The 21,415-nt window shown below is 39.9% G+C and overlaps 3 protein-coding genes across 4 annotated transcripts in view; 2 read left to right on the top strand and 1 right to left on the bottom strand.

The window, feature by feature from the left end:
- The first annotated feature begins 269 nt into the window (after nt 1-269).
- Nucleotides 270-3,562, top strand: tmem267 (transmembrane protein 267). Its single transcript, XM_088280946.1, has 3 exons — nt 270-342; nt 1,717-2,175; nt 2,269-3,562. The coding sequence occupies exons 2-3, from the start codon at nt 1,780-1,782 to the stop codon at nt 2,602-2,604; spliced, it is 732 nt and encodes a 243-aa protein (XP_088137072.1). The 5' UTR covers nt 270-342; nt 1,717-1,779; the 3' UTR covers nt 2,605-3,562.
- Nucleotides 3,563-6,113: 2,551 nt separating this feature from the next.
- il11ra (interleukin 11 receptor subunit alpha) overlaps nt 6,114-21,415 on the bottom strand; it is a 30,906-nt gene continuing 15,604 nt past the window's right edge. Inside the window, exons 2-12 of one of the 2 annotated variants that reach the window (XM_088280940.1) lie at nt 16,698-16,794; nt 13,281-13,347; nt 12,586-12,755; nt 12,048-12,162; nt 11,761-11,924; nt 11,084-11,247; nt 10,808-10,952; nt 9,422-9,514; nt 8,532-8,634; nt 8,364-8,443; nt 6,114-6,257 (exon numbers count right to left, since the gene is read on the bottom strand). In XM_088280940.1, the coding sequence (XP_088137066.1) occupies nt 8,365-8,443; nt 8,532-8,634; nt 9,422-9,514; nt 10,808-10,952; nt 11,084-11,247; nt 11,761-11,924; nt 12,048-12,162; nt 12,586-12,755; nt 13,281-13,347; nt 16,698-16,794 (1,197 nt within the window). In that variant the 3' untranslated portion in view covers nt 6,114-6,257; nt 8,364. The remainder of the gene's footprint in view (nt 6,258-8,363; nt 8,444-8,531; nt 8,635-9,421; nt 9,515-10,807; nt 10,953-11,083; nt 11,248-11,760; nt 11,925-12,047; nt 12,163-12,585; nt 12,756-13,280; nt 13,348-16,697; nt 16,795-21,415) is intronic. The other variant, XM_088280941.1, reaches the window with a different exon arrangement.
- The window catches only part of LOC148319411 (cystatin), a 26,594-nt gene continuing 21,854 nt past the window's right edge, over nt 16,676-21,415 (top strand). The window contains exon 1 of the mRNA XM_088280949.1: nt 16,676-16,811. The gene's annotated coding sequence lies outside the window, so the exon portion shown is untranslated. The remainder of the gene's footprint in view (nt 16,812-21,415) is intronic.

Here is a 21,415-nt window from a genome sequence, read left to right as displayed (position 1 = left end):
TGGAATTAAACACTATCAAAATCTACTTTGCATTATGAGGCTTTTATTCATATAATAATTACATTTAGAGAATAAATTAATGGAAAATATCGTAAAAGTACAATTATAACTAGCAGAGATTACTTCTGAGGGTTAATCACTGTGCTCTGCTTACAACATCAATCGAAAATTCGGATAAATCGAAAATGAAAGTATGTAGTGGCGTGCAAAACAGCTACATAAGATTTTCCGCTTGGGGGCGCTAATGAGTCATACACGTGTTAGGCCGACCCCGATTTTAGATCAGAAGAAGTTGTGTGCCGTGGTGTTTTTGCAGCTGGACTTTCACTTCAAGACGATGGGGTGAGTGTCGTTTTTATTATCAGCTGGAAAAAAATATATCGAAACAGTAGTTAACGCAGTCGTGGTTTGACAGCAGTATGTGGTTGGATGACGAGCGAATGGGGTGTTTGTTGGCTGTATTGTTCAACATTAGGAGAGCTGAAGCCTCTGTCATCCCACACAATGCAGCATCCTCCAATTGGCTTGTTAGCAAGTTAGCTTCAAGCTAGCTGGCACTTGAGACAATATAAGCTGGATTTGGTTCATACCCTAACAAGACTAAGAAAAACGATGCCGCTTCCTTGATATTTACGCTTCAATTAGTAGACAATATGAGTTAAATCGTTTTTGTGGATTCTGTATTTAATCGTGATCTAATTAAAAATATTTATATGGGTTAAAAAAAATCGATGTTAGAAAAAGAGAAGTGATTGCCATTCTGATATGTATTCATATTTGTGATTTGTTATTATTTTTGTCCAGGAAAATTGCTATTATTGATGTATGGTCATTGTTTGTGTGTATAAGGGTGTTTGGGGATCATAAGTAAGGTGGAAGTAAAAAAACAAAAATCATTTTGATTTCAATACACCTTTCACCTGTGCGAGTTAAAGCTTTCAATCAACATAATAATAGAAAGAGGTTAATTGTTGTCGTAATTTATTTTAATAATGCAAATTACCCTGCTTTACATTTTATTTTGGTGGTGGTGCTTGATTGTATCTTGTGCACTGTTGAAAGTAAACCTGCACCTTTCTGGTTATCTTCCAATGCAGCTAATATTGTCTGTGTAGTCTACAATAGACTACACAGACCAATATTAGACTATACAGACCAAAGTAGACTGTCTACTTTCCATTATTATAATATGCCTGTTGGCCATAACATTGTATATTCCCAAAGGGGATGTAATGCCTTAATGTATCCCGAAGTTGTAGGCAAATTATGTTTTCTCTGATTATTATAAATATGACACTCCTCATCATGCTCACAGTTTGATAGTTCACTGAGTTCAAGTGCAGAATTACTTATTTTACACACTATGTTTACATGCATATTATCCCCAGTAACTCAGTCAACGGATTATATAACGTGATAATTTGCATGCTTTCCCCGTGCCTGCGTGGGTTTCCTCTGGGTACTACGTTTTCCTCCCACATTCCATAAACATGCATGGCAGGTTGATTGGACACTCTGAATTGCCCCAAGGTGTGAGTGCGGTTGATGGTTGTTCGTTTTTGCGTTCCCTGCGATGGCTGGCAACCAGTTGAGGGTGTACCCCGCTTACTGCCCGAAGATAGCTGGGATAGGCTCCAGCACCCCGCGCAACCGTTGTGAGGAGAAGCGGTTCAGATAATGAATGGATGGATGGATTCATGATGATTATTTGCGCAGTCTACCAGAGTCCTGCTGACCTTCAGTGGTGTTCGTCTGGCCACCACCCGGCTGTTCATCAACATGCAAGGTTTCTACTCCAAGCTAGACTCCTCCCCATTGCTGGGTGTAGGCCTGGGAGGAGAGGGCGCCCCCGTTCCCCTCAGCCTGGCTGTGGAGACCGAGAAAGCCCAGGCCCTCTTGCAGACGTTCAGCTCCGCCTCCTTGCTGGCGTCGGCCGGCCTCGGCATGTTCTGCGTTGCGGCCGACCACGCCCTGCAGCTTCCGCTCATCCAGCATCACCTTTGGCTGCGCTCCGCCCTGGACAACGGGACGCACGCTGTCGTTGGGTTGTGGTCCTGGGCTGTGGTCATCGGGCTCCGGAAGAAAAGCGACGTCTACGAAGTACTGCTGGCGGGTCTGTTGGCGTCCATCATTGACTTGGACCACTTCTACATGGCTGGCTCGCTGTCACTCAAGGTGCTTTTCAACTCCTCATCAGAATCAGAGTCAAACGTCTGGTTTTGGAATCCTATGCTGTACACTTTTTTTTTGTTTTTTTTTGTCACGCAGGCCGCCGTCTCCCTCCCTCAGCGTCCTCCCCTCCACTGCTCCTCCCTCATCCCCATCCTGTGTCTGTCCCTCCGCTTCCTAATGTGGCTCGGCCGTCTCAAAGACGCCTGGTGCTCGTTGCCGTGGATGCTCTTCATTTCCATGGCGACGCACCACGTCCGTGACGCTGTGCGTCGCGGCCTGTGGGTGTGTCCCTTGGGGAACACGGCGCCGCTCCCCTACTGGCTTTATGTCAGCACCACAGCGACGCTCCCTCACCTGTGCTCCGTGCTCATGTACCTGACTGGAACCAGAGATGTCATCTCCACCAAACACGGAGTCGCCATCGATGTTTAGACACTGTTAGGGTGCCGAGGTGGAGCAAATGGATCGATGGAAGGGAGAAACTATGAAGAAAATCGAAATTAATGAGTGCCAATCACAGGACTTCTCCTTTCCTACCTTAAACACCCCTGTAGGTGGTTTTCGCCTTGACGATATTTATTAAGTAGTTTCTGACTGTACATGATCACAAGTATTTACTTTAACCAAACAAAAAGTCTTGTCACTTTCTGACTTTCATTGTACTTTCCTCATTTTGGTGCAACAATTTCTTTTGCGCAGTTCACACGCAAACGCCTGTCTTTATAAACATTTAATGAGACTAGCATCATTTCAAGTTGAATCTGTTTTCATTAGAAATGTGAAACCACCTAATTTGCTCTTACAATTATTCAAAAGATTTTTTTAAGGCGACAGTGTTTGAATGAGACTAGGTGTTGTCTTGTTTTACGATTCGAAGAAAAGGCTGTTGTCCTCATCTCTCCACTAGATGGCGACAAGAAACCTAAGATGGAATGGAATTGTTTTTCTTTTTGACATCCGGGATAACAATTCAGTTGTAAATAGCTCCGAGTTAAGACATTTTCAAGAAAATTAATGATTGATAGGTTGTATTCCCATTATGTGCAGCTGTACTGTACAATCATTTGTCATTTTATCTACTTTAATAAGAATCCCTTATCACTTCTGGTGTTATGATATAAACAATATTTTTTATTTTTTTTTAATCAGGTTGTCCATACATTCTATGTCAAGAGGGAGTTCTATGGACACTGAAATTCAAAACTGTGTATTTTAATTAGTAATTTATTTTACCACTGTTATCAGTTACACACTTGAAGCCTGTTTTGCACATGAGCTTGTTTTGATTCGTTTTCACTGTGTACCTAAAGTAAAGTTTAGTTTGTTGTGCGGGGCAAAAAGAGAAATGTAATGCACTATTATTTAATCTCAATAAACAACTCCATCTGAATGTGTGTTTACTACAGAAAGCACAAGTGACACATGTCACATACGTGTTTTTTTTCCCCCCATGAACAATTCAAGAAAGCACACTGAAGCTGCTTGTGTGATAAAATATATTTTTTTTACAGAAACATACAAGGGCAGAAAGGGCATGAATAACAGCTTATGGTGATATCTGGCAAACAAAAGCAAAAAAAAACAAAACTATGTACATCTGAGGATGGATGCCTGAGTGTACAAGCAGCGGGCTCCTGGCATCACATATTGTTGAGGAACAGTTTCTATGGAGAATAAGAAAAGGCTCACATGGAATTATGGACTGTCTTTAATACTGCACTTTGCCCAAAGAAATGTAGTTGTTTTACAAAATGTTTTTTAACCCCGGGAAAAAGTTTATTGTGGTGTTCTTGGTTCAGTTTAACTTTTATAAAAGTGTGCTCTGAACAATGAATACAGGTTGTAATTTACATGAATCAATGAGACAAAAATATGTGCTGGCATGAAACAATATTTCAAAAGAATTTGAAACGTTAAATTGGCAAGTCCATTCCACTTTTTAAACGTGATTATTTTTCATTGCTAATTGTTATTCAAAGTCTCTTTTCCAGAGACACATTGCTAAAATAAATATATATTTTTTCAGATTGTCAAACAAAAAAAAAAAAAAAAGGGACCTTATGACTCCAAAAACTGCAATGACATTGAAAAAGCGAGCTGAATGACCAGTCAAACGCAATAACGGAACAGCTTCATAGAACTGAGCAAGACAACACAAATATTGGGGACACAGATTATCCTCAGTGACATTCTTTAACGCAGTTATTTAGAATTTAAATCTGTATTCCTGCTCAAATAGGTTTCCAATTCTTTGACTTGCTTCTTTTTAATACCTCCAAATTCCCAATGAACTACAATTAACACCCGGCTGAGCTAACCTGTGCTATCCCAAAATGCTTACGTACATACTAAAACATCCATGAAATGTGTTTCATGACATACACGTGCGATAACAATAATACACCCCAAAAAAAAAAAGAAAGCTTCAACTGGATCTGTGCATCTTATGTGGGGCTAGCTTGAAAGAACGCAGTTGTCAAAGCGCAGCGAGCTTGACAAGCTACGCGCCTTGTGTTCCTGGTGCATCGTACACAGTCAGTCAGTCGTTGACTGCACAGCTTTGGATCGCGACAAAGTGTCGTCATGAGGACACAAACGCAGGAGAGAAATGAACAAAGAAATACTAAACAAACTGAGGTATTTGGGGTGGGGGGGGGGCTTTTCGTGAGCACTGACCTCCCAGTCATTACTGTTTACCATCACGGGTTTTTCGGACCCAAGTGCAGACAAAGAGGGATTTGCTCTTGTCAGGTAACCACAGCTACCGCTATCTCGCCAGACCACATGGCCACAATACTGGTCAAACGACGACTTGGATCTGAACCACATATTTGTGTTTTTCTTTTTTTTTCCAATGCTGTAAGGCAATAGATCTCTCTTTACTTGCTGCAGTGAAGGCCTTCCTATCAGTCGCCTTATTCGTAAATAAATATAAAATAACAGAACATTGCTGACTTGGGTGTGTCGCTTGTCAGCAACGATTGTGAGCATCTGTGCGTCATGTCAAAGTCAGCTGCGAGCTGCGTCCCAAATGTTGCGATGACAATGCATAACTTGACAAAAATCCTACTAAACTGTCATGAGACCGGGCTCCTCGTTCAACCACATAAGCCTTTGAAGAGCCGAAGGTGCATTTTATAAACACGTTTTGGATTTCTTTTTAGGGCAGCAGCTTCCCAAAAGACCACTCTCTTCCTGATATTTAAGAAAGCACTTTAAATGACTTTTGTAACATCCCTCAAACATAATGCCTTAAAATTGTAGACCAAAACGGTTTCTAAGTTGCTACATTAACAAACGGGGTTATATTTAGAATTTTTAATTCCGCCAGAAACCATTGTTTTGGATGAAATATTTCGGGGGTTTGTTTGAAGAAAAAAAAATGCTTCACTTTCCACTGACTAATGTGAATAATCATGAACAGATTCACTAACATATTATCGTATTTATGTCAATGCGATTTTCCTGCGCTTGTGGTTGTTTGTCATTATGCTGGTGAGTTGTGAATAGGCCTTTATAAGGTTTGTATCCCAATTTCAACCCGAGTGTGACAGGCGCTTACACGCTTTCTGTGGATGGATGATTACAAAGAGGCATTAAAAAAAAAAAAAAAAAAATGAACATAACCATGCAACATAAAAAACTAAAGTAATACAAGACGTGTTTACAAGTCAAGTTGCCCACTTGTTGTCAGCTGCCCTTCTTCAGGCCTCTTTGACACTTCAATGCTGCCAGATAAACGTTGCGACTCATTCACAGCATCGAGTCTGTCCGTCACGACGGACACGTGCAACTGCGTGGCAACGTCACAGATGACAAGTCAAATAGCCTGAGGGAGATAGCAAGAGCTTCCTCCACGAGGCTCGTGCCGCAGATGCGTTGTGGGAAATGTCGTTCCACGTGACAACTGACAGTCTTACATCTTATTTTAAAGAGGCTGGGACGGTTTGTATCATCGCAGCTCTTCCATGGATTCTGGTTCATTTGTGGTAGTTGAATACGTCTTGCCAGCATGCTGACATGGCGGCCGACTCTTCAATGGAGCCCTACAACGGGCTGAGGAGTAGATGATGTTTGGCATTAACCTGAAGAGAGGCGAAAGAGGAGGAGCAGGATGAAGAAAGGACGCCACATTAAAAACATCCATATATCATATCAGTAAGCACTGCCAGATGTAAATAACAGAGTGGAGGACATATTTACAAACCCATAATGTGCTTTTTACGGCAACACGAGGACAGGATTTGCTGAAATGTTTCTTTTGATGGTATCTAATCAATTTGGTGGAAAACTTCGCCAAGGGATCATTTGTAGTTAGCACCTTGGTATTTATTTGTTTTTTTGTTTGCCGCACAGCCATGGGACTTGTTTAAACTTGGTAAATAGATCTCGAATAAGACAGCGTTCCCTTTAAGTTTATAATTATCTTCACCACAGGCCATGTGTGCCATTCACAACTATCTCCCAAACGGGGAAAGCTGAGGAGTCGCACAACCACACGTGTGGGAAGAAATATTCAGTACTAAATTCCATTGCACTCTCTTATTTATTTATCTAATTTATATATTTGTCTGTATTATTGTTGTATTGCACTGGAGAGGGGAGCCCTCTAATCTCGTTGCACACTTGAGTACAATGACAATAAAGGGATTTCTAATTTCTAATTCTAATCATATTCCGAAAACGACAACCGGAGGCGGAGCTAGCGCTTGCGACGATGCGAGCCTGCGCGGTTTTGCCGACTGAGCAACTTTGTCACTAAAGTTACCAAATTCTCGCGAGAAAAAATGCAATGCGCAACTAATCTTAGGACTTCATGTGATGTTAGTGGAGACTTCTAGCAACTCCCTCCAGAGCAGATGTTCAACTCTCTGTGTCCAAATTGTAAATAAATGCTACTACTGGCTCATTGCATACACACACCCCCACACACACACACACGAGTTATTTCTCATAATAAGTTCCCTTTAAGTCATTGAGCGCCGATGACGCGAAATGGCATCAATGCGTAGCGCCGTCTACGTCAATTGCCATTTTATGGGAATGGGTGAGCAAAGTCTTGGCTAACACTGCTTTGATCATTTAACTGTGAAAGTTTAAAAAAACAAAACAAACTAACTATGCCCAGCAGTCAGTAGCATTGAATCTGTTTATTGTCATGTTGAATGAGTTTACCGTGTCACTACAATGCATGTGTCCTACAACGTGACCGACCCTTGGAAATGCGAATGTTACAAGCAGCTTTTGATTGCTCAAAGTGTTTGTCACATTCAATCTTTTACAGAGAGTTTCAAGAGAGAAAGGAAATTACATTTAGAAGTAGAAACGATGATGTCATGTACGTAGTTATAAACATATATATATATATATATATATATATATATATATATATGTGTGTGTGTGGGGGTGAGTGTGGGTGTGTGTGTTAGTGTTGTAATAATAAATAGCATGTCCACTACTAAATAATACTAATAGTACTCAGTAGCGCTCAAATGGTTTGTAAAGTTTGTTAAATGGAAAATTGTTACACTGGTGATACATTGTAATTACATTATTTTGCCAACAAAAGCATTTTTGTTCATTTTCATTGTTGTTATAGGATGTTTGAGGCGTCAACAAAGCAAAAAATATTCGCGTCAAAGTCACTGTTGTGCATGAAATACTATATATCTTATCACATCCAGATGGTCTTCTGTGTGTTTTGGTCTAAAATAAGTGACTTGGGTGACCCCCACCCATGTTTTACAGCGGCTTATTTCAAGACAATTTGACTTGCCTGTTTACAAATAGTTGTCATTGTAATACAAAGGCAGTATTTATCCTCGGTGAGTGTGCGCTGCAAATGCCGCATGCACCCATCCACACGCGACTGTAATTGAAAAGTTGAATCCAGCTTGGCGATCAAGTACAGTCTCCACAAGTGAAAATCTAACTGATGTATTTACGGTCTTTGGGAGTGCTCGGGGCTGTAAAAGCGGCGGTCATACTTGCGCAAAGACATACTTGCACTCACATAAGTACAGCGGGGTGAGCTGCGGCTCATTTCGACTCAAGCATGCCACAGACTTTCGATTACGACACCTGGGAACTGTTAATTTGCAAAGAAATTGCCCAATGTGTCTCTCTAAATGTGTAGCAAAACGGGCAACTACTGTATATAAACTTAAAAAAGAGAAAAGTTTAAGTCTCACATCAAACTGGCATGGACTTCATTTTGACCATAGAGGTGAGCTCCTGTTTGGTCACATGTTCACGCCGCCTCTGCCTCACCCTGCGAACAGAAAGCAATGAACAAGTCGCATTTAAGAAGATGGTTCAAATTGTTATTTCGTGTCTGTGAATTTGCAAGTATGTCTTACCACACCACAAAGATGAGGGAAAGGACAGTGGCTATGATAACCACGGCAAACAAAACCAGCAGAATCACCAATCCCAAATTAGAGTCATCCGGCAGAACCGGCTCTGGAAAGGAAAGATTGGGATTTTCATGGGAAAAGAAGGTGGAAGTTCAAAAACCAAAATCACAGTGAGCGTTGCCGAGATCATGAGAAACAGAAAGGCCGAAATGCAGTGCTTTAGGATTTCCTAACCAAGTCTTTGAGTCGTCAGCGGGGGACACGTGAAAGTACTTCATTCCAAATGAGCTCTCGTTACTTTACGTTATTTACAACGTGTCGAAAGTAAACAGACCCCAACTCAAAGTACACAAATACAAATCAAAGTGAGGCCAAATTCGCATAAAATAATTTTGTGGCGGTGGACTGATTGATGCAGACCGACTAAGAACACACAAAGAGAATGCATCTGGTTGACAAAACATTTCGAAGTTCTAATCACTCACAGATGCAGCGCTGCAAAATTGAGTGTTTGGAAATCGACGTTTAAAGTGGGCACTTTCTGAGAGCGAGTTGCCAGGTGCTTTCTGTACAGAGCATCTTTCATGCATTCATACCTTTTCATCAGTTCGTATATTATCGAAAGCAATGACAGCTCACAGGTGGTACTTCTTGGAATTATATATCATTTGGGCAGTTAGCCCAGCTCAAGACATTCGTACTGACAGTAAATGACGCCTTATTATTGTGCCAGTAATGGTGGCTGCGACCAATCTGTGCTTCGATCTGGCCGACATCATTCGAGAACGATCTTCCAGTCCAAACGTACCGTCTTTAAAAAGTCAGCGGTGGCATTATCTCACATGCACTGATATTGAGAAATGACCACACATTTATCATTTAAAGAGACTCACTAAGTGACTTTGAAGTTGAGGTTTCTGGCTTTGTGTTGAAGGGAAAAAAATAGTCTGGAGAATTATCCTCCGGAGGTTCTGATGTGGCAGGATCTGCAGAACCAACACACAAACACATATGTCAATTGCTGTCGACGCTCAACACAAGTGTCCCACATGTTCTCAGAACAAAAAGTTAACCATGGTTAAGTATGCGGAATTAAATGAATGAAATTAAATTTTATTTCATGCATAATTCCCCCCCAAAACATTTTTTTTTTAATTAATGTACTTTTACCCGTCTTTGCACCGCATGAATCGAGCAGCCACGTAAAACCTGTACCATACAGGTTTAGTAAACACGGGAATATCTGTAAAAATTAGAAAATCAATTCCAACCCAATTTCTTCATTAGAAATATATTTTATTGCTTTTTATCAAATGTACTAATTTCTTAAGTTGGTGAACTGTGACAGGCTTCCCATTCTTTTCTTGAAATGACTTCAATTATTTAGTATTTATCAAGTATTTTCTAGGAGCTGAATTCCAAATTAAGTTTTTCTCATTCATATATGAAATACTGAGTGAAATGCGGACCAGGAAGACTACTTTCTACCCGTCGCTATCTCGATTACCCGTTGTGATGGTCACAGCGGCTCTACTGAACCCCAGATTTAATTCATCTCGGACCGCACAGTCAGAAGTGACAAAAGTGTTCATTTGGGCTCTTTGTCACTCAACAGCGAAGACAGAGACACAGAGAAAAATCTGACAGTCAATAAAGAGCGCTACAGTGACACTCTTGAACTGAAAGTCACTCGTTTTTCTGCTTCTTTGGAAAAACTCAATTCCTTACAGTGATGAAACACCGGGCAAAAAAAACTGTCCTGGGGGAATATGCGATTTGATTGGTTAGTAGCGTCACATGGGGCAGTGTTCTGCCTGGAAGCAGATAAGAAGCAGAAAAGCACTTGAGCTCAATATTGCCCATTTGAGGTAGCTGAAAACAGACAGAGAGTACTTGTCTGTTTAACCTGTTTGCTTTTAGGCACAAGGCAGAGAGAATCAGGAGGAAAAACGATTTTGCACAACAACTCAAGCGTTTCCAGGACATTTTACTTTTATTTTTCTCATTTTCCATGTGTTTTCAATGACTGGAAAATTGGTCAATAATTTTACAGGTTTTCGAGGACACGTAGAAACTCTGTGTGGGTTTTCGTAGAACAATAAAAATAACACGTAATAAAGTAGCAAATCTATGTATGAGGTTCACTTTTTGACCGAAAATAACTGAAATTTAAAAAAAGAAATAACTCAAAGGTTTTCCACAATTTTCTTAACGAGATACAGTTATAAAAGTGACTGAAATTTCCTTCAAGTAAAGCCAATGTCCGATCGCTTTCTAACCTTCCCAGGGCCGACCGTAATGTGGAAGACACCAGTCACTCCACTGGCTCTCAGCGTCCAACTCGTCCCTCGCTCGGACTTGAATCTGGTGAGGGTGGCCAGCCAAGGCGTCAAAAATCTCCACTGGACTCGCCTCAGAGTAAACCTAACGTAGAAAGGAAGAGAACAGGCAGCTAATTAAGAACAGTGGAAGTACGACAAAAATAGGACAGATCTTAAATTCGACTATCTGATCCGTGTTGAATATTATGTAAACATACATGACTCCTTACTAACCTCTGACCAGTATTGAGATCCATGTGGCCTGTATCTTATGTGAAACAATAAAGGGAAAGCATCATGTGGTGGCCACGAGGAGGGAAAGTTCCACGAGATAGTCAGCCTCTTTGGAAAGCCTTCCACCGCATTTACCAACACTGACTCTGGGGGGTCAGGTTTCACTGAAAAAGAAAAGACAGAAAAGGTGTTTGGATAAGCTAACGACTGAAAACATTCAGCGTAGAGACGCATGTATTTTTGTTTTCGTTGGCCACTTCAATTTTCTCAGTACATTTTAGTCTTGAGTCAAACAGGCTCTTTGAAATAAAAGCAGCGAAAGAAGATTGTATGGTTTTCGTGTATCACTGAGCTTAAAATGCGTTCACACATTCATGCAACTGAGATGAAGAAGGTAGAGGAGAAAACCGACGCATAATAGTGAAATACAGGTCGAATTTTTTTAAGGGCAGACTAAGCAAAGGACAAGGGTTACCTCTTTCGTTACCTCAGTCACCCAAAACCAAAATAATAATAATAATAATAATAATAATAATTCCCTTTATTAGTCCCACAATGGGGAAATTCGAGATTCGAACCCAGGCCTCCTGGGGAGACTGGGTCCTGAACGCGGCGCCTTAGACCACTCGGCCATCCTGGCAGAAAGAAAAGTTTGAAAACCAAATCACCATACTTACGTAGCTTATCCAACTTAAAGCGGGCAGCCGTTGACTCTGAACCAAGGGCGTTTGTGGCTGTGATGTTAAGCGTGTGGATTGTCTGCCAGAAGGATGGGTGCTCTACATCACAGTACTTGTGGACTGCATCCACTAGGCATGGCTGCCAGGCTTGCCCATTACCCCTTGGAAAATACAAAACAATGTGGTTGATGTAACAAATATTTCAAAACACTTATTCTATAAGGGTTCAACCCAAAACACTGCAAGGGAGTGGTTGGTGTTGAGTTGCAGTAATTGACTTTTACCTGAGGGAGGCGTTGTACTCGACTGGAAGAAAGGTCTTCACTGATTCTTCCCAGGAGCAGCGAACATGAGTGTGATTAGGAACTTGACAGGAAATGCTAAGCAGCCCAGGGGGATCTGGAAAAAAAACAAGAGTCAAAGGTAGTTCTTAATACAAACATGAAGGGGTTGTATTTTCTCTGAGATAAAATAAGTAGTAGTAAAAGGTTTACTACACGGTAATAGGGAAAAGAAATCGTCTCCCTCAAAAGGAAGGCCACTTAGGGAGCCATTTCCTTTCAGAGACAGTCACAGGAAGTGGAGTCTTTGTCATTGTGGTGGAAATAACACAAGTTTTTCTTCGAGGGCCGTTGGCAACAGTGTGATTACGACTTGCCAATGACATAAACAAGCTTTAAAAATTGATGAAAAATTAAAGACAGACTTGAGTGATGAGCAGAAATGTTTGTTAAAAGAACATATATATATTAAAGAGACGATCGTGTCGCGGGGCCGCTAAACTAAAGTGCATAACTTTCTCAATGCCAAGATAACACTTACAGCCCAGTCTGAGTTTGATGGAGTGAAGGAGAAGCCCGTGGTTGTCATAGCAGCTGTAGTTGCCCTGGGCTGAAAGGTTGACGTGCAGCAGGACTAACGATCCATCTGATGTTACTTTGTGCCATGGTAACGCTTGGTTGTCGTCGAGATGCCACACCACTGGTCTCCTACTGGGGCAACATGTTATTAAAAGCTTGGGAAGACTGCTCAAAAGAAATTATTGTGGGCATCAGTACTACTTTCTCTCCAAACTGCACCGTGAAAATTTAATTTGCAGACGCCATGTCTGTGCTGAAGAGTTCTTCAGCAGCACATGGCGGTATCAGTCAAAAAAAAAGGTAATTACAGAATTGATGGCTTTTTTTTTTCCTGAGGGGAAATTATTAGGCATACGTGTAAATTGCAGCATTACAGAATTTCTTCAAAGTGATGATGGGATTCATTAAGGACGTTGGTTAATAGCACAGAGGCCTCAGTCTGAGGAATAATTATAAGTCCTTTTGAAGTTTGCAATGGTAATTGACTATATTGTCTAAAGATTTTTCACAAAAGCAATTTCATGAAATTGTGATTTTTTTTTTCCCAAACTGATTTACTGATACTGTAACAATAGCAAAGAATCCAGTTTACCCCATCCGGAAACGTGCCCGTTCTAAAACAGAAATGCAAACAACAGCAAGTTTTAAATTCCTTACTTAATTTGTGACTTCCCACATGCCAGTGTCACATTCGAGTCCAAGCGCCCGTACTGCACGTCCGAAACTGCAAACACAAACGTCACATAAAATATTAAAGCACGCTGCTTGTCTGGCTGGATTGCAAGCAGTCGTATTTTGTGGTGGCGTGGTCTGTATTAGTGTGATGTATGTGTCATAGTTTCGAGTAGGGACACAATAACATGACCAAAGAAGGTTAGTTGTCCTTGAGGAACGGAGCTAAACTGACTTTGACAAATCAGGATTATCTTTATTGGCTAAGTATGTAAAAAAAAACAGGGAATTTGTCTCTGGTCTTTTGAGCCACTTGAGTATTACAAGCAACTATTACAAAATGAATATTTAGGACGTACTGTAACACACGCACAGATGCTTGTGAAGCAATGTAAGGCTACATGTAGTGAGGTACTACTGAACAATGACAGCTGTGCAAAAGATGCAATAATGCAGATTGCCAAAGCTAAAATAATGAATATCGCAATACTGTCACAACTAAGATGTGGAAAATTGGCCAAATTTAGCAATAATTATGCGTCCAGTTAAGGATTTATTTGCAAGACGACTGAGCTGGAAGAGGTGGTGACCAGGATGCGGAAGGTCCAAGGTGTTCGTGATTGATTGAACTTTCCACACCGATGCAGTCGTTCGCAGAGAACTGTTTTTTCGGCTTATCTGCATAGCTTGTCTTTCCAATGAGAATTTCCTGAGTAGTTGATTTTGGGCCTGTTTGTACAGTACAAGAGCGTCCGCATTAGCCTTTTGAAGTTGTAGAAGTTTGGTCGTGAACCAGAGCTTGTTGTTGTTTAACATGGAGAACGTTTTCGTCCGGACTCACTTTAGTTCACCGAAAGATGTCGCAGTCTGCGTATATTCATCCAAGCTTCAAAGACTTTGCAGTCCAAACAGTCCTGTAGTTCCAATTTACCTTTATTGGTCCACTTTCTCACCTCAGGCTTCTCACATTCAAGTGAAGTCATTATAGTTCTTTTGATATTAGCAATTTAAGATGTCTAAGTGGAAATGTTAACACTGTCAAGCAGAAAAAAAAGCTCCTGGAGAAGAAAGATCCCAGCAACCTTTTTGTGTCATTCCTTTTTTCCACAATTGACTGTAAACTACAGCTGATGCAAGCCTTTGAAAGCTTGTTCCGTGATCAATGATTGTCAAATTGAACACTTGATTATCTGCCCGTCTGTTTCCTACTGCTTATTCTGTTCAGGGTCATGGAAAAGCTCGATATGAGCGAAAGGTGGAGTGCAGACTGGACTATTCGCGAGTCATTTGTAAGGCACAAATACTATAGCCGCCGGGCTGTATTTTTTTAGGACAGAGAAATTACAGAATATCATACACAACAGAATGTTTTTGTGTCCAGCTTTGAGACAATGTCTGAATTTTTGTCTGGATTCAAGCGGACATAGGATTTCCATAAATAGGTTCAACTTTCAGGCCATTTGACAGCATGATAAAAACTCAGCACAGCATTCAAAGTAATTAAATTATTTCTGCCCCAAATCACAACGAGTATTTTTCTCACTCCCCCTTAGTGGCAACTGGCAATGGAGCAGCTTCAGTTTTGAGGTATCGATAGCACTTATTCTAAAATACTGCAATCGGTTGACGTTCAATAAATGAAAGATTTCAAACTTATATGGTCAAAACATTTTTTTTTTACCAAGGACGATATTACATATTCAATTGGCGTGTACGCAAGACTTGGTACAAAACAAAGAGCTGTGTATACCTGAATAAATATTTGTGTTGAATTTAGCAATTTGCCAAGTGGATACGATATCATCAGCATAAAGTGAAGTGTGTGTCTGTGTTTGGATTGCTACATGATATGAAAGTTAGCTTTTACAGCTCCACTCAAGTGGAATATTTGACAGTCAGCGCAGGCTAAGCACACACACTTTAATTAATTCAAACCTCCCAGCCCGCTCCCCAGGCCATTTTCTTACTTGCTTACAATTTGGCCTGAGTTTCAAGTTTCGTGTTTTTCATACACATCACTCATCTCCATCGTCATCTCCATCGTCTCCATTTGCTCTTAATGTGACAATTGAACAATCAAGAGCTCAGTTTAGTAAGTGTTCAATTTTTCTTTTAATCTGTTTGTTCTAGAGGCTTGTTTGTATAATAAATAAATAATATCGATATTGTTTTAATGGCCGATGGAATATGCATGTCACTAATATATGCATTCATTTTTTTATTTAATTGTATGCTTTTACCAGTCAGATGCAAACTTAAATGCGCATCCCCACCCAATCGTTAGGCATTATCTAGGGGTTTACATTTATTGAGCGTACTTCTTTCATGAGATAATAAAAATGTCATTTCTTTAGCCGAATGTTAAATATCGCAATATCGTATATCGCAGGTTATTCCAATATCTTGCATCCCGACTCTCTACCCTTTGTTTTTGTGGTCGTGTGCGAGCATTTGCATGTGGGTGTATGTGTGTGTGTAGTGTGTTTGCGCGTAGTCGTCAGTGGAGTGCAGAGCTGGCTGGTTTGAATGTGTGTATTCATGTTTTATTGGCAGTCAAGCACATTATTCCCCAAACCCGCAGCGTTCCACTCATATCTGATTTTGCCACCGGCAAAAGGGCCACAGCAAACGCACAAGTACCCACACATATATATACAAAAAACACATGCACATGCGCTTAAGTGGATGCCTCCATATACACAAATAAACATTCACACAAATGTATGAATAAAGGAACGCTGAATGTGTCATTCTGTGTTAAAATCAGTCCAAGAAAGCTCAATACTTGCTGAAAAAAAAAAATAGTTGTGTAAGATTATGGGAAGGGAAAAAACTGATAGTTTTACTCAAAGAGCCGAGGGCCAGTATTCTTTTTAATGAAATGAAATATTTAACCTCCACTTGGCTCACATAACAGGGTGGAATACATTGGAGAGACATTAAGAAAAGGGGAAAAATATCTCAACCATGTCAATTTCTCAATACCAGATTACCAAGATGCTGGGATGGTGGGTCAGGAAAAAAAACCCCACAACAATAGGATTCTTGTGAAGAGCGAACTGAACCAAAATGCGAATTTCAAATGGACTAAAAATGTTTAGAAACGAGAATCATAAAAGTGGACAGAATTGTAGTTGCACAACATGAAAAATGTTTATCTTTAGAACGTGTCATGGTGTTTTCCCAAAACACAAAACATAACCAGTTATTGGATTTTAAATGCTAGATGTGTTTCCTCCCTCATTTCTCCAGCAGAACTGAGATGGGTCAACAGCACCCAAAATAGGTCCAAAAGTCGCTTTGTATGTGAGTACAGTGTACATGATGCGGGTTTGCCTTTGCAAAAGTATGTCGAAATGCATTCTTCAGGGGAGGACTACGTGTACTAGAAGTGTGTGTTACCTTCATTGGTCCAAATCTGAGCACCACTGAGACACAGTGACCAAGATAAAAACCAGATGACTGTCAGACTCGCAGGACTGGACAAAAGACCTGGCATCTGCAACGACACACAAGGTATAATAATCATGAGGTGTAAGAGCAAAGATTTGCATGGGGCTCTAGGCGATGATTTTTTTTGAGTTTGCAAAATTTGAAATTTCACACCAAACGTGCGATTATCTTTTACTTCCACGTCTACTCATTGACTTAATTTTACAACCCGGTTAAAAAAAAATGAAAATCTTAATGGCCTTTTCATATCAGTGGAAATAATATGCTTTGGGAGATATAAAGCTAACTATGATTAAAATTTATAATGTCTAAAATGAAAAGGAAAACCTTCAAAATTCAAAAAGATTTTAACATACAAAGTTTGGATTTTTTTTCCTTTTTTAAAATTTCAATGTTTACCTTTTACAGCAAAACATTTTTGACGCATTCAATCAAGGAACGGCATATTTTGATCTCATACATAATGATGTATTTGTCAAGCTGACATTTCTTTTGCAAGATGACTAACTGCAGCCAAGTTTCATTTTTTTGGGGGACAAACAAGGCTGCTCAGCTAAACATGAGTTTTTAAATGATAAAATATGTATCTAAAAACTTTCATCAACACAAGGTATTATTGTTGGCTTATGTAATGGCAGCGGGGCTACCAGAATCCAATTATCGGTCTCAACAAGGTGCTGTGGTAAATGGACGCTGATTGGAGCGAACGGCATTTTTAAAAGATGATGATGTGACAGTTTTAGTAAAAACAGGGTGAGCACTTTTAACTTCACGAAACATAATACCATCAAAATAGAAGACAGCCTGCTTCAAGGCCGGTAGGCCACTATCCTATTAAACCAGCTGAAACCATATGTATTGCATGTCAGGAAAAAAAAAAGGCATACCGTTTTCCAAAAGATCAGCAAAATACTTCCTGGTCAATTATTTAAAAAAAAATTATGAAAAACTCCAACACAAAATGTATTTTACTCTCAATGGCTATCATTTTCTATTGCAGCTTGTGCATCAATAAGCCATTCTTGGATGAGTGTTTAAAGGGGTAAAACCAAAGAAGGTTACAGTCTCCCCATAAAACATTTGAAAGGAACTAGAAAAAAAGAAAATATTGCAAAAACATTGAAGGAAGTCTGCCGAGAAGAATGGAAGCGTTTGTTGCTTCAAAGTTGGGCAAAACTTTGTATAGAACGGAATTCCATTTGTAGACCTGGCCGAGTAATCATCACACACGCATCTAAAACTGGAGAAACCTTCATATTCATGCAGCAACTTATAGGAAAAAGAGAATGCTATGAAAGCAGTACAACTTTTATTTCATATTTGCAACTCACAATCTCTCTCAAAGTCAGATTTAAGAAGCGCACCAAAGTTATGAAAGCGGAGATCCTGTAAAAATCTTGGCGTTACGGTGTCGTGTTCCAACATAGAGGTGTTACATTCGCCACGTTGGCAGACTAACTTCTCACAGCATACTCAGCAAATTCAAATTTCATGTGTTTACATTCCTTCTCCTCTTCTCTCTTCCATGCCACCTTGCTTGAGAGCCTCAAGAAATGCGAGACATTCTGTGTCTGCCTTGCACCTGGAACACGGCGGTGCTCGTTAGTATTCAAATGTTTGCAGATGCATTCAACAGGTTGACTCAATTGATTACTAATCAACTGGACATAGAGAATGTTCAGGCAATTTAACAGGAAGCAGAAAAGTTGGTAAATGTCAACGCATCAATGTTTGAATGCAATGTGAACGGTTCAATAATTTCAGTGTACCCTTATACTTTTTTTAAGAGGATTTCCTCCCCACTGTACTGTGCAGTCAGTTCCGGGCATTCTGATGTCAGAGTACTCAAGGTTCAGGAAACAAATGTGTACCAACGTCGTGATACGTACAAGTACAAGCCAAAGTTGATTACATGACTACATTCAAAACGCTTCTTCACTAATTGTGAATAACGATAAACATACGGTAATGATGCAACAATTGTTACACAAATATAGAACGGAACTGACCAGGAATGGAACCAAACAAAATAAAACCACTATTACTGATCACAAGTGATGAGCGTAAGGCAGCTAACCAATCAGAGGCTACTTTTTTTCTTTTTTTTTTTTTATCAGGGGCTACTTAGTTACTCAGTTTGACTGAGTGTTCCCTCTGGTCAAACATCTCAAACAGATGGACCCAAATGCTCAACACCAGTCATGGATGATTAATTAAATGCCATTTAAGAGCCAACGCCGAAGGCAATGGGACAAAACACTATGTAACAACAACCTCCTAAAAATAAAATAAGTAACATTATGAAACATTGCTTAACAGGGACAATACTCTATTTCAATCATCCACATGACTACTGGAAATTATCTCAGACTATTGCAACACTGAAATACTGACCCTCTTTTCTGCTTAAATTGTGAGTCCTCTTCATGGTAACTTTGAGTGTTTTTTTTTTTGTATAGATTTTTACATTCCGACACATCCTTTTCGGCTGTAGCTATTTTTGGTCAGATTTAACGATGCAAACAAAAATGGCGACAGCTCACAACAGCAGAACAAAAAGACCAACTGATCGTAATATGCTTATGTCACAAATTGACAACAGCCGAATTGTAAAAACATTTAGTTCTGACTTTGGGGCATATTTTCACACAAATTCTGTTCATACACCAAAATTTATATCATCAGGGTACCACTGGAATCTTAAAGTGTTCCACATTAACTACTCCTTTCGTAGTTTTTAGTAAGGCAATAAAAAGCTGTCAAAAGCATTTTAGGCTTTTCTTCTTCATTGATCTGATATCTTTAAGAAGAAAGTTAAGATAGATAGATAGATAAAAAAGTAAAATTATTATATAGTTCATATTACAGTATATGGCCGGCCCACCCAGTTATAAAAGAGCCCTTTTTATTTTTTTGTTTTGTTTCCAAGAAATCAACACCACTGGCAATTCTTAAACTAGTGGAAAATCTCCTTTTTCACTGTTGGACTGCTGAATGAAAATTGCACTGTGGTCTGCCAAAACCAAGATGGAAGCTAACAATTGCAATGTAGTCACCCAGTAGTTGCGGATATTTTATAGGCATGTATTCATTACGATGATTAGAATCAGCACTTCTTTGAGGAGTCAACATAGAGGCAAGGTAATGGCAAGATCCTAAACATAAAAATGCACTTCTTTCAACCTCACATATCAGAAAGCAAGGAAACATATAAGACCATATAATACCAATTTGTAAGAACCGATTGTTTCCACTGGCTACACATACGGTATTTTTGGGATTATAAAGTGCCGTCGCATTGAGCAGGTCTACTTTGAGGAACTTCCACATATAGGGCGCAATGGGTGATAATGTGCACCGGGTTATCAGGCGCATCACTGTACATGAAGGGAAACAAATCAGTACAGCAAATAAGTCAAACTTCATCCCATTTCCATTCAACATCCATACATAACACACACCCGATTATAAAGCTCATTGTCGATTTTTGAGAACATTTTAAATCCGCCTTGTAGTCCAAAAACATATGGAATATAAAAACTGAGCCATGGATTCCGTCCCAGTGACAAAATGGTCCATGCATCCTTTTTTTTTTTTTTTTTTTAAAGTACTGACTAAGCAACGACGGAAGTGGGATTTTGCCCGTGCCTAAAATAGTCCATAGTGGGGTCAAGTACCCATGAATGTGTTGTGTTGGGTTCTTTTAAAAAGAAAGCTTCTTCTGCATCACCACAGAGCTGCCTTTATTAACGTCCTGCAACAAAACTGTAGTTGTTTTGTAGTTTTTTTTTTCATGTGCGTTCCCTGCAGGAACATCATACTTACATGTATAATCCGCCCTCTAGTGGTTAAACAGATATAATACCATGGATTACATCACAGAATGCGCCTTTCACGAACGACTGACAGAATATGCTCAGCCTGTCTTGCATGTGTTACCACTTCAGATTGTATGTATGACTCGGTATGTATGGGGCGTAGGTAAAAGGTAGATAGCAATTTTGTGTTGTTATCTAACTGTTAACCTTTAGTACATACCTTATCTCCCTTTGCATGTGAAGTATGTCCTGATGAAATGTATGGACGGAAGCGCTTTAAAAGGGGCGGGGACGGAGGACGATAATTTTCTGAATCAGGACGGAGAGACGATGATGGAAGGGCAGACCGACAAATATACAAATGTATAAAATTGCTATTTTGGGGTTATTATTGTGTGGAGTTGTTTCAACCAAGACGGTATGGCAGGTAGCAACTTGTTGCAAAAGGAGCATCATTTTAAGTGCTTTAAAACATGAAAACATTTTAAAGCTTCCAGTTTCTACCGCTTATCCTGTTAAGGGTCAACCTCGTTGATACGTACCAAGAGGTGGAGAACAACCTGGAATTATTTCCAGAAATCACACCTGCGGAAACCCCTTTTGCAAAAATAATAATGACACCCCATATTTTTATTGACGCACATACTCAATCGACATTAAATAATCAATGTTAATCAAGTCTACGACTATCACGGTCAAAATTTAAATATCCCAAATTTGTTTTGTTTCTGTCAGTCCATTTAATAGCTCAGTCGATTTGGCCTTGGCTTTTGGCTTTTTTCGTCAACTCAAAAGGAGGAAAGCTGAGCAACTATGTCAAGGACCACTGATAACTCCGAAAATGTCAAC

This window comes from Idiotropiscis lumnitzeri, chromosome 18 (genome assembly GCF_059441095.1).
Source record: "Idiotropiscis lumnitzeri isolate Australia: NSW breed Sydney's pygmy pipehorse chromosome 18, RoL_Ilum_1.0, whole genome shotgun sequence".
NCBI classification, from domain to species: domain Eukaryota; kingdom Metazoa; phylum Chordata; class Actinopteri; order Syngnathiformes; family Syngnathidae; genus Idiotropiscis; species Idiotropiscis lumnitzeri.
Note: the sequence above shows the minus strand (reverse complement) of the source record. Positions and strands in the feature narration are given on the sequence as shown.

What these genes read in the sequence shown, in the direction of transcription:
- tmem267 (XM_088280946.1), top strand. Translation starts at nt 1,780, where the DNA reads ATGCAAGGTTTCTACTCCAAGCTAGACTCCTCCCCATTGCTGGGTGTA. An exon ending in CTGGCTCGCTGTCACTCAAG is followed by an intron (nt 2,176 to 2,268) that starts GTGCTTTTCAAC and finishes TTTGTCACGCAG; the next exon opens with GCCGCCGTCTCCCTCCCTCA.